At 38.4% G+C, this 15,560-nt stretch overlaps 1 protein-coding gene across 1 annotated transcript in view; it reads right to left on the bottom strand.

The window, feature by feature from the left end:
* The window catches only part of LOC126093887 (core histone macro-H2A.1-like), an 80,419-nt gene extending 71,957 nt beyond the window's left edge, over positions 1-8,462 (bottom strand). Inside the window, exons 1-2 of the mRNA XM_049908755.1 lie at positions 8,184-8,462; positions 6,137-6,243 (exon numbers count right to left, since the gene is read on the bottom strand). Of these exons, the coding sequence (XP_049764712.1) occupies positions 6,137-6,243; positions 8,184-8,355 (279 nt within the window). The 5' untranslated portion in view covers positions 8,356-8,462. The remainder of the gene's footprint in view (positions 1-6,136; positions 6,244-8,183) is intronic.
* Positions 8,463-15,560: the final 7,098 nt, after the last annotated feature.

Raw genomic sequence — 15,560 nt, 5'->3', positions numbered from 1 at the left:
CCCACACTTGAGTACTGCTGGAGTGTTTGGGATAGAAATGCCCCATGAACTCAAATGGGTATCTCTGGAGAGAAGGCATCCTTTTTGAAAATTATTGTTGAGAACTGGGATTTGCAACACACTATAGGAGGCTCGAACACTTGTTTTTCCCTTGCTCCATTTGCGAGTGGGAACAGGTACAGAACAACTGGCAGTACAATGAGGTACCCCCGCCGTGCAATATATGGTGGCTTGCAAAAAGTGTATGTGGATGTAAATAGATTGTAGACTATACAGTTAGTAAAAACTGTAAATTATATGGATTCACCTGTTTGTGCTTTCTTGAAACCCTCCAGACAGGTGTAATTGAAAATGATAACTATTGGCTAGCCATGTGAATTTACTTAGGGCTGCAAGCAGAAGACAGTCTTCAACAATTATTGTACACACTCCATGTCATTCGTTACCCTTGACAGCACAATAACTAGTACTTTAAAAACATTATAAATGTGTTATGCCAATTATTGAACATTTGTGCCACTTGGGACACAAATCCAGATATCCTGTTTATTGTGAAAAGCTATCTTAACCGAATTAAATGTACAGAAATGAAATAATTGGATCAATGGTGGTCAGGATGCCTCAATGGTTTACACTGATATTATCCCGTGTAACTGCATCTTCACAGGTTTCATTCTCATAATGTATTAATTTTATTTCATTATACAGGTCATTTCAAAATGAATACAAAGGATTCAAGGTTCTGCAGCATTTATTAGATTCAACTTACCATTATAAATAATTCAGGAAATGAAAAAACAACTCAAAGAATTTTTCTTTTAAGTCTTCAAAGTGAGCACACATTGAGTTCATAGACAAGTTCTTCCCAAACCTTGATCAGTGAATCTGGAGTAATTATTGCGACAATGCTGTTTCTAAAGTCGCAGAGATAGCTGGTAGCAAAGGCACACACACATGATTCTTTATGACCTGCCAAAGGTAAAAATCATACGGCATCAGATTGTGTGTGAATGTAACGATTATGCAAAACAAGCTCTTTCGTCTGGCCTCTCATGGCTCATTCAGCGGGCAGGTAGAACATTATTTAACCAATCGCGTACTGAGTTATGCAAGTTAGGCGGTGCACTATATTATTGCCAAATAAAGTTCTGTGGTTCAACTTCTTCCAACTGAGGAAAGAGTCACAACACTAGTGCATCAAGATAAAAAACATCAGTTACAGTTCTTCCATGGAAAAGAAAGGCACATAAACTTTCTGCTAGGAAATGGCATGACAAACATTCAATTTTGGGGAATCTTATGGGGATTTGCTGATCTACAGAAGCGCACATTATGTGCGCTCAAATTTCCATTCAAGTGAAATGTCGATTCATCACCGAAGACCAGATCAGAAAGATATAGAAAATCTTCATCCTGCTGCAGAAACATTTCGTTTGCAAAGTTGGTACATGAACTGTACTCTGTAGACTCTAGAGTTTGTAAAAAGTGCAAATAATAAATATGTAGTTGTAAGCATCTCCTTTAAAGTCTTTCCACAGACGTCATTGGAACTGCTAATTCACTACTAGCTCTCCAAACTGATTTCTTGGGGCTACGCATGAAAGACTCTCACTCATTCAAAAAGCTCTTCACTCACTGTTACTCATTCCATACTCTTCCCTTTGCCTACAGGTATACAAAAAAACTGAGTTGCTCTCTCCTTTGAGTTTTATTTATAGCTGTTAAGTTGAATGTAATAAATAAAGGATTACATGCAAACTTAGTTAGTACCATGAATTGAGCTGTAATTCATATTTACTTGGAAAACATGGAATCTCACTGAGTGGTATATGTGCAGGCACACAAATAAATTTGTATCTTTGTACTCTCTTTTTAACCTCAAACTGAATTAGGGGAAACTAAAGTTTCAAGAGTGAAGCTGTCTTCTCTCTACTGCACACCATATCTGAGAGGAGAATGGAGAAAACAAAACGGATGGGGAAAGTGAAGAACACTGCAGTAACAGAAAGGGTAAGGGAACAAAGAACTCTCCTACATCTGATTAAGAAAAGGAAAGCAAACTGAATGGGGCATACACTGTATAGAAATGAAATTCCTACACTTAATATTGATATTACAGTAGAAGGACAGAATAAAACAGGAAAGAGACAAATAGAAATGCTAGCTGGAAGTGAAAAGAGGACGATACTAGACAGCAATGCAATTGGCCTGGAACAGGATCAGAGGGAGACACCTGTGGTATCAGGACAGAAATCTGCCATTAGGTGGGAATGATGATATCACATCTAATCACAGTAATACCTCAATGGTTTTTTTTAAACGCTTGGTAACTTTTTAAAAATTCTGAGTGGAATACAAACATTGGTACAAGAAAAGACAATCCCCAACTTTATGTAGGAAGAGTTGAGAAGTGGACAGTATGTCAATGAGGTGTGGAATATTGTAGCAAGGAATTCAAATTTGTGTTGTTCATCAGACATTACATGTATGGCACACAACAATTGCATTCCTTACTATTCTACCCGAAGCAGCAACCCAGCATTTTGCATGGCAGTGCCAGGAGAGAATGATAGACAGGAAGAGTTTTACACTATTCTGATACAGTATGGCATTTATGAGGAGCTGTGTGTTCTTTGATTATGTAACTGACATGGTTGCTAGGGATTTATCGCTCTGTGGTCTCAGAGAATTTGAAATTTAAATAAGACAGATGGGCGTTTCAGAGGAAATGAAGCTGCTGCTTACTAACAAGATGAATCACTGAATACCAAAGATATTGCAACTAGAGAAGACAGCTTCAATATTATGGCTTTTATTTCCCATCATTCAGAGTCATGGAAGAGGACCACAATTTGTGTGGTGCACTAGCCCCTGTCACAATTAACTATTGGTCACTGAAACAAATCAATAGAATTAAAAGCTCTTTAATTCTTTCTTGTTATGTTTCATCTTTCTGAAATGTGTCAACTTAGCTTCATGCCCAGAAAAACAATGAAAATGATCAATTATAGAAGCAAATAAGCACTCACAATTAACAATGCATTACATTAAATTTCAGGCTTCAATTTCCTTACAAATGTCTATGTATACTCACTAACAACACATCATCATCATCCCAAAACAGAACAATAGTTTCAATACTACTGTGTGCTTCTGCTCTATTTTTTATACATTCTTTCACACTAATTATTCAGTACTACACAGGATGGCAGCCTGCCTCTTCACACTTATTTCTACATAGAGTTAAATGTGTATGCATTACACAGAGGTTAAAAGTGTACAACAGCAAAATCTCAGGGTAAAGTTTCATAACAGCTACAAAAATAAATGATGTCTCATATTATGTTGACAGTGCACTATGGTAGCCACATTAGTTTAGTTATTTCCATATCCCATGGATCATTTGCATGATAAATTGTAAAGATGTGGAACGAGTAATCTTGTAGCCAATAAAGTGACAGTTCCTGACCACACTGCCCAGAGTCTTCTGACTGTGCTTAACAGATGTCTCATCTATGCTGTGTTTGTCTTTGCAAAAGAATGTTTCTGCTGTTTGTTTTCTGCTTCCTCTGTTTCAGATACAGTGTAATACACATCCTCTGAGGAGGAATATGGTGCTAGCATATTTTTGAAGGATACACACACTGCAGGTTTTTGTGTGTTCGTTCATTATTATTTTCAGCAGTGTTATATAACATGTTAGTATATTTTTAATTTTGTTTTGTTTAATACAGTTTCATGATTTAGCTACACCACTGATTTATTTATTATTCATATTGTAGTTTTTAACAGTGTTATGTTACATTTTTTTTACTTTTTCAATAGTGTTTTTATTTTCAAAATTTCTTGTTCACAATTTACTATTTGTGCATGTTGTCATTGCTTGGTAGACTACGCATTTGTGATTCCTCTCCCAATGACGTATAAAGCAAGATGACTACACCAATCTTAATGTACTGGACGCACATGTGGGAGGACTGGGGACCACTGTCTGAACGTCCTGACTTGTGTTTTTGATGGTTTCTCCAAGTTGCTAAAGTAAATGCTGAAATTGTTCTTTTGAGTAGACCTTGGCCAACTTTCTGCCCTGGCGTAACCTAATCCTATCATACTTTTCAATGTCAAACAATGGAAAATCCAAGATGAAGTAATGACAACATTATGAAAAGGATACAATGCTACTCATCATATAGTGGAGATGCTGAATCGCAGATAGCCACAACAAAAAGACTGCTAAACAAGTAAGCTTCCTGCCAAAAGGTCTTCTTTTTGTGTGAATGTGTTGTCTAATTTAGAAGGCGTTTTGGCTGAAAGCTTACTTGTTTAGCAGTCTTTTTGTTGTACCTGCCTGCAAGTCAACATCACCACTACCTTTTTTATGTTTCATGTATGTATATACTTGTATTATCCCAATACTGTATCTGAAATGTCTCATACTATTGTACTAAATGGTCTATGGATGAATAAATAAATAAGGATTGTTGTTTAGAGCGGTATACAAGAGGTCAGCATAAATTGCTTTCTAGAAACTCACATTCTCCCTACTTCCTCTCACTGGCTACTGAGAATCGCTTTTTGTTTATCACTGACATCAACAAAATATGTCACAGTAAATGCTGCCAACATTACTATGCACACTATATATACAGGGTGTTTATAAATGAATATCAGGTTTTTAACATTTTATAATATTTATTACATTAAACTGACAGTTATAAATGATATGTCAAATGAAAGAGCAACTCCAACAGTTTTACCAAGAATCTTATAAATGTGCAATGTGAGCACCATTTGTCACAGGGCACACAACAAATCTATAGCCGAGTTCTTCCCAAATGTTGATAAGTATGTCTTCAGTCATTGTAGCAACAGCTGCTTCAATCTGGTTTCTTAATTCAGGGAGGTCTGCTGGTGGCGGAGGCATGTACACATGATCCTTGATGAAGCCCCAAAGGAAAAAATCACATGGGGTTAGGTCGGGTGAACGTGGAGGCCATGCAAAGCAAGCCCTGTCATTGGGCCCCTTGCGGCCTATCCAGTACTTGGCTAGAGACTTGATGTGTGCTGTGTGACAAATGGTGCTCACACTGAACATTTATAAGGTTCTTGGTAAAACTGTTTGAGTTGCTCTTTCATCTGACATATCATTTATAGCTGTAAGTTTAATGTAATAACTATTATAAAGCATTAAAACCCCGATATTCATTTATAAACACTCTGTATAACGTTTAAGCAAGAAGCTTAGAAGAACATGATTCAACCAATCAGCTTTGGCCAGTGATACCTGTATAAGTTACTTTTACCAAGTCTTTGCCAGATAGGCAATTAAATATTGCAACACTCTTCTACCATGAATGAACAACAATATATGAAAATATTATCAAACAATAAGAATATCTCTCTCTAATAAACATTCAGTGTTGACAGGAAACGGAGCCCATACTCTGAATTTCATAAGAATGTAGCCTATACTTGGCATTATTCTACTTTGGGGGTGATCTAGATTGATATAAAACTAGAAGTAATAAATTTCAAAATGCCATAATCACTTTAGCACAGCTTTTAAGTGAGCAGGATAATGTATATTCAGTGCTCTGTGTATGATATTTTATATAATGATTGTTTTGCTTTTGACATGACAATATACTATGCCATACATGTTCTTGAAATGTCGGTTTATCATGTGACACAAATTATTGTACATATGAACAAGATTCTTTGAAGTGTAGTGCATAAGATTTGGAACTGGCAACATAGTCTGCCAAAACAGGTAACCTAAATAAATATTCTACTACAGAAATTCTGATGTTTTTTAGTTCTATTTTCATGTCAATGTCATTATTAGTACCTAATCATTACTTTTCGGTTAATGGGCAAGCTGCTGAAAGTTTCATCAATGCTGTCCTGTCTTCTGATGGAAGCAAATGCAGTACAGATATAAGATTACTCTGGATATTTACAATTTATAGGTGGTTCCCTACCAAACAGTGTGATATACTCAACTTTTAACACCCATGTCTTCATCACACATTGATACATAGCAATCAATTAGTACCGTCATTTTACGTACATGTAATAACCACAAAAATGTACATTTTTGTAAGTACATTAAGCTACAGCATTTATAATGTTTTACCAAGTGCAGCTCTTCATCATTAGCCACTGCAAGCAAAATGTGCCTTGGGGTGATTCGCCCCTTCCTGTTGTCTCTTGCAGCATTTCCAGCCAGCTCAAGGACCTCAGCTGAAATTTGATACAATAAATAATTAATAAGAAAAAAATTACTGACAGCCTCAACACACAGGTATTAAATATGATGGATGGTGTCAAACGAAAAATCACAATCATGGTGTATAAAAAGTAAGCACTTTCATCAATTTGATAAATTCCCCTTTACTGAAAGTAAAAATCATATGTCTTAATCTTATAGCCTACACTACAGTGCCTTTCTGTTGACACTTTTCATTGAAATTCAATTTCAGTATTAGCTTAGGCTTCAGTGACCAAATTAAGCTGCTCACTCTGCACCATGCTTTCTGAAATTTAAAGAATATGTTTATTCCAGACGTTCTCCAATAAATGCCCCCATCAAATCTTCCAAAAATACTGCAAGTATCATTCTCACTGAATTTAACCCTTAAGAAAATCCTCAAATTTGTTTTCCCTCGTCTTTTATTGACAATATACACTGATGAAATGTTTCATCAGCTGAGCAACTAGGGAGTTAAAACACTGGGCTCTCACTCACACTGTGTTCAAGACTCTGTCTTGGCATTTACCATTGCTCAAGTTTCACAAAATCAAGTCTAATGAACACAGGGATGTGCACATTACATGTTACGTTCTATAAGTGTAAGAGAAAGATTTCTTGTAAGGTTATTAGTTGTTACTTATCTGTGCATCTTACTTCCAACTTATTAATTTTGCTGCAAGGGAAAGGACGAGATGGGTGAGTGAAAGACACGGAGAAGGAAAAATATTTGCCTAAAGACTCGATTATAAACCTGCTTGATAATACGGGAAGTTTATGGTTCAGATCAGTTTCTTTACAAGTAGATTACCATTTATAAATGTAGTTAAATGTAATGCTTTATAATTAGTTCTTTCTTGGTGTTTTGTTGACTTCACCATGAAAGAGAACCTCCAGGAATGTAGACTAAATCATAATATCAAAGTAAGTGAAACTTTTTTTTTTTGTGTTGACGATGTTCGTCTTTAGTGTTTTATCCATCCTCATCAGCGGTAGCTGATGGTAACAAAATAATTAGCAACGAGTTGCGTTTTAGAAATTTCAGTTCTTTACCGGTATCAGGTACTTAGTGCCCCTCTTCAGAATATTATATCTATCGCATTTTGTAGTTTTCATATTAGATTACTAGCTATGTCGAATGTGCAAAAACTGTCGGCCGCAGTTGGTTCACAGCCCGAATGTTGCCGAAACATGGGAAAAGTCCGCAACAGCGACTCTGAAATGTCATTCTCATATCTGAAACACGATGCTGTTTAACTTCAAACGGTGACAACTAAATCATAAACCACAAATTAGAGATGCAAGAACCTCAACCGTTCCTCGCAGATATAATTTTATTATACCAAGCTACACGAAATCATCTATCGTGAGAGTTATACCACTATACTCTCTTGGTGTATGGTAATAGCCGCTGCCTAAAATGTAGACAGATAATCGGTAAGTTTCTAACTTTTGTGACATTTAGGGACGCCGTACAGAGGAAAATATAGTTTCCTTAGCGCTTACGCACTAATCGTTTGACTTAATTTCCGATTAAATCCCTATCATATTTATTTTTCATTTGCCGGAAGTTGGACGCCACAGTACCAAACACACCGGCACAATCATTGCGCACAAAATACTTTCCTTAATTCGTTCTTAGCAACTTTTCATTTTCAGTAAAGTTGTTTATATTCCAACCGCTAGTCGCTATATACACGGTTTGTTTCCACCGGCTCTCAGGGCGGAAGATATACAACTTCGCTACGACACATCGCACATGTAATGCACGAAACTTTTGAACATACTGTACTCCAACTCATTCAATTAAAATCAACATATTCTTTGTTTTAAAATTAAGTTTGGTAGCGTTTGACTCAATTCATAGTGGTCTGCAGCACTTTTTTGTTCCTCGATACCTAGAGAATGATATATATTTAAACGTTCGTCTTACCTGTGAGATACTCGATGACGGCTGCCATGTATACCGGAGAGCCGACTCCGATACGCAAGCGGTGTGTCCCCATCTTCAAGTACCGGTGCATTCGCCCTACTGGAAAAGTAACATTCGCTCTTTGCGACTTAGACATCGCCTTTTGGCGCTTCTTTCCTCCTCTAGCAGACATATTTCTTTGTGTCTGGAAACCAAATTTACACTGAAAACGCTAATGAAGCCAAGAATAATGTAAACACAACAATCCGGCACCTCTTGATAACTGGTTTACCCACAGATGTCGCCACCTTCGACAAGTTGCGATACATAGCACGAAGTTACAAAGACGACCAACAGATGTCGCAGCAACCGATCGCCCATAAGTCCCGACTAGTAATGCGATCTTTCGGTAGCGTGTAGTACTTATACAGTATTCGGCGCAACTTTAAAAACCCGCAAGTGATTCCACTGTGCCATTAAAATTCCGCGACAATGGATTCTGCGGCAGGGGGACGAAGGATGCTGCTAGACCAGTAATCCTGCTCTTGTAAATCATTTGTTGTAGATTCCTCATTCTAATTCTATTTGTTGTTCTATACGGGAGGATTGAGTTTGCTCTGCCGACCATCCTGATTTTGATTTTCCTAAATGATTTCAGGTAAATGCCGGGAATGATTGTAATATGTATTAATTATTTTAAAGAAGTAGTTAATGGAAGCAAAATGCAGAGAAAATGCGCACTGTTAGAACACAAGCAGCAATAGATGTATTTATACACTGTACCACAGACTGTCAGGATCTCTTAAGTGCTATGAATTCGTGAGGCTCAAGTTATTTAATGGGCCTCCTGAATCTGTACCAGATTTACCAGAACAAGGGCTGTAACGTCAATAACAAGCCTGTTTCTTTCTTTCTTTTTCTTTTTTTAAATTTTCACTTGTACCATGTGAGTGACATTATCTGTTGCTGTAATGGTGATATAATAATAATATGGCGCAGACGGTATCAATCATCCCGATATGGCAATTAAATATTTCTCCTTCTGTGATCACATACAAATGAGAAGAATAAATATTACTGATAATAAAATGATGCTTCCTTGTTTTCTACAGAAACAGCATAGGCCTATATATTTTTTATTCCGTTTTCCTGCTGGAAGTCCGTTTACGAAAGCTTTTATGATGAGTACTGTCAAGCTGATTTCATTTATCAAGTGTCTGCAAAAATAAAGTTATCACATGCACGCATTTAGATTCTCCTGAACTCCACGTGGAACTTCGTATAGTCATAGTGAAAAGGTCGCTTGCGCACGTCCTGTCTGGCAACTCAGATAAAGCTCTGCTATCTCTTTCCCAAGCGAATGTGCTCTCCTTTCTCCAAGCATTACCCCTGGACACTCTGAGTTAGGGGAACACTCGGTGTATTAGACGCAGGAGTTCATCTGTGTCACTGGCAGTATGAAAATATGCTATTACGGCAAAGATAATATTTCTTGGTCTGTCAGTGAAACACTGTGTTTCCTTAGGTAATAAAGTGCTCTTATTTTTCTACGTAGTCTTCTGTTAGACCAATGCATTTTGTTTTTCCCGCGAGAAGGATCCATTCGTAAATCGGAGGGTGTACAAAAACCAAGGACTCCCATAATCCTTTGAATGAACTCAAGAAGTTCTCCGGATACAAATTTCATCAGGGGTGTCAGATCTAATCAACTTGATTGGTGCTCCGGCAATGAAACCGCGAGATGTTGCTCTGCCTTGTACCGTCTCTATCTCCTTTAATAATCCTTCATAAAAAGAGATGTAGATTGAGGAGCGGTGCTCAAGACTGGTGAGAATGAAGTTTCATTAACCTCCTATGAATTTGCATTCCATTGCCACCTGTTGACCGATATTTGAACTTCCTAGGCACGCATAAAGTGTCGGTCGTCCAATGATTGAGGCTGAATGTGACTACTTAGCCTTTAGAATTGTATACATTTTTTTTCCTAAATGTTCAACGAAGTTCTGGCATTTTTTCCCTATTGAAAGAGTTTTCCATAATTTCAAAACTAGCTATAATTGTTAGTTAGCAGAATTACAGTTGCCACGACAAAGTTTCAAAAAGTCGTCCACGATAGTGGGCAAAGTGTCTATAGCCATCCTCACCTGTGGTTTCCTACGACAACCCTTGTTTTGTCTGTGTGTTGGTTCTAAGTATTTACTCTCATTTTTTTCAATAGGCTGTTATTAGTAATTACTTGGAATTATTTCAACAATGATTAGGTATTATAAAGAGGAAAACTCAGTGTGGAAGATATTTTAATAATTGTCGAAAATAGTGATATACCTAATATTGAAGAACTTGAAGATGGCTTCAAATGGCTCTAAGCACTATGGGACTTAACATCTGAGGTCATCAGTCCCCTAGACTTAGAAACTACTTAAACCTAACTAACCTAAGGAGGCAGGATTCGAACCTGCGACCGTAGCAGCAGCGCGGTTCCGAACTTGAAGATAATGACAATTTTTCTTCACTGGCTGAGAGCAACGAGGAACTTTCCCAGACGATGAATTACCTCGAAGTAGATTTAGATGAAGATAATCATGACAGGGAGCCAGATTTTGACGTGCTTACTAACAATCACATTTTGGAAGAACGTATTTCTGTCTCAAGTCTTCGAGAGAATGCTCTGTCGAACAAGTTTATTGCGTACTCGTGGATTAAAGTATGAAAACGAACTATAGAGAAGAGAGGCAGACCTTCAAATGAAGTAACGCCAGTATATGTGCCTGCAAAGCGTATAAATGAACTAAAACTCGTAGAGGATATCGGATATGATTCTTACCATGCTTTGATCAGCAGAAATCGGTATCTAGATGCAAAAATTTTGGATGCAAAGCGAAAACGCACATGCAGGGCATCAAATGCAAGCGCCATATTTGTACTGCAAGTGGGCACAACTGTTATCGCCAGTTGCGTGAAGATACAGTGTCACGAGCATCATTTCACTTTTGTAAAACGTTTTCTAATAAATTTTCGTAATTATTTTACAAATATATTATTTATACATTCCATCCCTAAAAAAGTAGATGTCACAATAACTTCAGATACTGAAAGTACAGAATAAACAAGTTATGGGTCAACAGAAGCGTCCGATCTTACCCGTCGGCTTTGACCCGTGACGTAAGCGTGTTGTGGTGTGTGACGTCATTACGGCGCGGAGTTTGATTTGCGATTGTGGCGTGTTTGTAGATGTCTTGTTTTTGTTTGTCGTGCTCTCTGGTGGTGTGTTCATGGTTTTCGTTTGTTTCGTTTGTTTCGTGTGGTGGGGTCAGTTTTCTGTTGCTCAGGTGTTGGATTTGAAGCGGAATTTCTATTAGTGAGTTAATGGTTAATTTAATGCTCATTGCTGTACGTCGGGTGAGTTTGTTATTGAGTGTATTTGGTTGTGGTTCGGTTGATCTGTAGCGTAGCCCTGAATACGAGGTTAGGTTGGGAGTTTTTTTTTGGAATGCGGCCGCGGCAGCGGCCGCCTATGATTCGAAAATATTGATTTGACACTAATGAACATGTTACGTAATATGAAGCAATTTGATGAACATATTGATCTGTAGCGTAGCCCACTTGAGGTTAGGTTGGGAGTTTTTTTTTGGAATGCGGCCGCGGCAGCGGCCGCCTATGATTCGAAAATATTGATTTGACACTAATGAAGCCTGTGGGGGGATGGGGGGGCACTGCAGACTCCCCCCACCGCATAACGACACATGATGATCAAATTTTGAAAAAAAATGAAAAATTTTTTCCGTACCTGCTAAACTGCATAAGTGCCGATGTATGTAGGTGTAAGGGAAGCTTTCGTTTCTTAGTTTTCTATTGGGGGATGTGATCGGTAGGTTCTGTTGAGCTATATAGGTTAAGGGAAGTGTCCGATTATGGATAGGAATGTGTTTTTTGGTATTTGGTCAGTTTTGTGATGTTGATTTATTTCGTTGTTTTGCGTGGTTTTGAATGGCGGTCGGTGGCTACATTTCTGTATATTTAGTTTCTCCGCACCCAAAAACCCCTAATTTCCCACGCTTGTCCCGTTACAGTCATTAGGCTTTTTGTGAAACTTGTGTATTTCAGTGTTTACAATACGTATGCGATGTTTTTATATCCGCCATATTGGAATTGTTTATAGTCGTTTCCGCGGTATTTGTGACGTCATGGGTCAAAGCCGACGGGTAAGATCGGACGCTTCTGTATTTCCGTTATATTTGTACTGCAAGTGGGCACAACTGTTATCGCCAGTTGCGTGAAGATACAGTGTCACGAGCATCATTTCACTTTTGTAAAACGTTTTCTAATAAATTTTCGTAATTATTTTACAAATAGCCTATATTATTTATACATTCCATCCCTAAAAAAGTAGATGTCACAATAACTTCAGATACTGAAAGTACAGAATAAACAAGTTAGAAAACTATGAAAAATTATACCTTTAAATCCTCTGTAATGGAAGATCTGTAACTTTGATTTGGATAGTCCAATTTTGGTTTCACCTACACCAAAAAGTTTGTAAAAATAAATTCTCTTGGGATACAAAATTCTCATCCCAGAGATGAAAAAGAATGACTGGAAGTATTAAGCTATCTTCCTCGGGAATTACTGCTCCTTAGGTGTCTTCCAATAAATCTCAGACTGGCACCTTTCTTTCCTGAAACTATTCTATCATGTCTGGTTTTGCCACATGGCCGCTTTTGCCTCTAATAATGTTACTTTAGTATTACAATTCGCTCTTTGCTATGCGGACGATAATATATTTAAATGTGATAAAATCCTTACCGACCATGTTCAGACTCCAGATAAATCTCTCATTCAAAACAAGCTAACATTGCGTTCAGGTAATTCACATTTTCACTCCTGGTAGAATGGAAGTACATGAATTTCAACTGAGCTGCTTCTACCGAAAATTAACTTCCAGAACCACTGAACAAAAACGAACTACACCATTATAGCAACCACAGAGTTTACAGTATACAAGAAGTCACAGATGTTAATTCACAAAGATTAAAAGCAAACATTTACGCCAGACAGCTAACTTGAATAAAACTATTAAAATTTACGTCCCATTATTAATAAAATAAAGAAAAAAGCTGCAAATATCCTGTAGGTAGAGCCGTAAAGCCTCAAGATGGCTAGCCTTCGTACGTTTCAATGTACCGTCCTAAAGGGGTCTCGGCGCATACTCCTATAGTCTGTTTAAAATTACTTGATAGTTGACACTCCACGTGTTGGAAGTGTCTTCCTCCAATCACAGCACTCTACGTCGTGCCTGAACTGTTCGCCATTGCCAAACTGCCACAACAAATGGTCAGTAAACTTCCAGTTCCTTGTGTGGCTTTTCTTGTGTTCGGATTCCTGGATCTGGCCTTTTTATTTTACATTTCATCACATATGATAAACACACTCAAACACACCCACACACCCACACACACACACACACACACACACACACACACACACACACACACACAAAACGATGGTAACGAAATACGCGCATTTCGTACACGCCACTAGCCAGAGATTGCTGGATACTTTGGCACAAGACATGAATCGGCTTGACGTATTCGATTATCGTCATAGAGATGGGCCTATAGTAGGTAAACTTCATAGTAAAGTGTTCAGATGGTTCGGAATGGCTCTGAGCACTATGGGTCTTAACATCTGAGGTCATCAGTCCCCTAGAACTTAGAACTACTTAAACCGAACTAACCTAAGGACATCACACAACACCCAGTCATCATGAGGCAGAGAAAATCCCTGACCCCGCCGGGAATCGAACCCGGGAACCCGGGCGTCGGAAGCGAGAACGCTACCGCACGGCCACGAGCTGCGGACTTTCTTCTAGGATAAAGCTCCTTTCTGCATTAGTATCTTGCATATTATTACTGAATTCAGTATCTCCCTGTAAGTATCCTTTATTCCTCACCACTCTAATAGACAGTTTCCAGGTATAATTATTACTGACTATAACTTCCTATAAAAGGGTCTTTTATCACCTGAGAGTGAGGTAAGGTTAAAACTAAGTTGTTCTGGTCAAAATCAATCCTTCCCTGATACTTTGTTAAGAAATCTGTACCTATTAATATCTCAACACCTAAAACGAGTACGATTAATCAAGGATGATCTATCATCACGTCACCTATACCAATGGGTTCCAGACTGAAGCGTCTAGTTAAGTGTAAAACCGAATTTTTGTGAAGGAAGAAAATGGCCGATGCAATTCGTTCTGTAGATATACAAACATAACATCAACATTTGAAGATCTGCCACAGCGCAATGGCATTGTCATAGCCTCGAGTGTATAGGGAATCTCAGCAAGTGCTATCCATTACGCCAGTTAATAGATAATCGACGCAGAGTGAAAGCAGACACTATAGAAGAATCTCCTATAATGCTATAGCTGTTTCATGTACACTATGTGTTCGAAAGTATCCGAACACCTGGCTGAAAATGACTTACAAGTTCGTGGCGCCCTCCATCGGTAATGCTGGGATTCAATATGGTGTTGGCCCCCACCCTTAGCCTTGGTGACAGCTTCCACTCTCGTAGGCGTACATTCAAACAGGTGCTGGAAGGTTTCTGCCGCACAGAGGAGAGGTATCGATGTTGGTCGGCGAGCCCTGGCACGAAGTCGGCGTTCCAAAACATCCCAAACGTGTTCTATAGGATTCAAGTCAGGACTATGTGCAGGCCAGTCCATTACAGATGTTAATTCATAAAGATTAAAAGCAAACATTTACGCCAGACAGCTAACTTGAATAAAACTATTAAAATTTACGTCCCATTATTAATAAAATAAAGAAAAAAGCTGCAAATATCCTGTAGGTAGAGCAGCATTGTATCCACTCCGCCACAGGCCGTGCATTATGAACAGGTGCTCGATAGTGTTGAACGATGCAGTCGCCATCCCCGAATTGCTCTTCAACAGTGGGAAGCAAGAAGGTGCTTAAAACATCAACATACGCCTGTGCTGTGTACCGTGATTCGTCACTCCATACAACGTTTTTCCACTATTCAATAGTCCAAATAGTCCAATGTTTACGCTCCTTATACCAAGCGAGGCGTCGTTTAGCATTTACCTGAGTTATGTGTGGCTTATGAGCAGCCGCTCAACCATGAAATCCAAGTTTTCTCACCTCCCACCTAACTGGCATAGTACTTACAGTGGATCCTCATGCAGTTTGGAATTCCTGTGTGATGGTCTGGATAGATGTCTGCTTATTACACATTACGACCCTCTTCAACTGTCGGCGGTCTCAGCCAGTCAACAGACGAGGTTGGCCTATACGCTTTTGTGCTGTACATGTTCCTTGACGTTTCCACTTCACTGTCACATCGCAAACTATGGACCTTTGGATGTTTAGGAGTGTGGAA

The sequence above is a fragment of the Schistocerca cancellata genome, chromosome 1, assembly GCF_023864275.1.
Source record: "Schistocerca cancellata isolate TAMUIC-IGC-003103 chromosome 1, iqSchCanc2.1, whole genome shotgun sequence".
In the NCBI taxonomy this organism is placed as follows: domain Eukaryota; kingdom Metazoa; phylum Arthropoda; class Insecta; order Orthoptera; family Acrididae; genus Schistocerca; species Schistocerca cancellata.
Note: the sequence above shows the minus strand (reverse complement) of the source record. Positions and strands in the feature narration are given on the sequence as shown.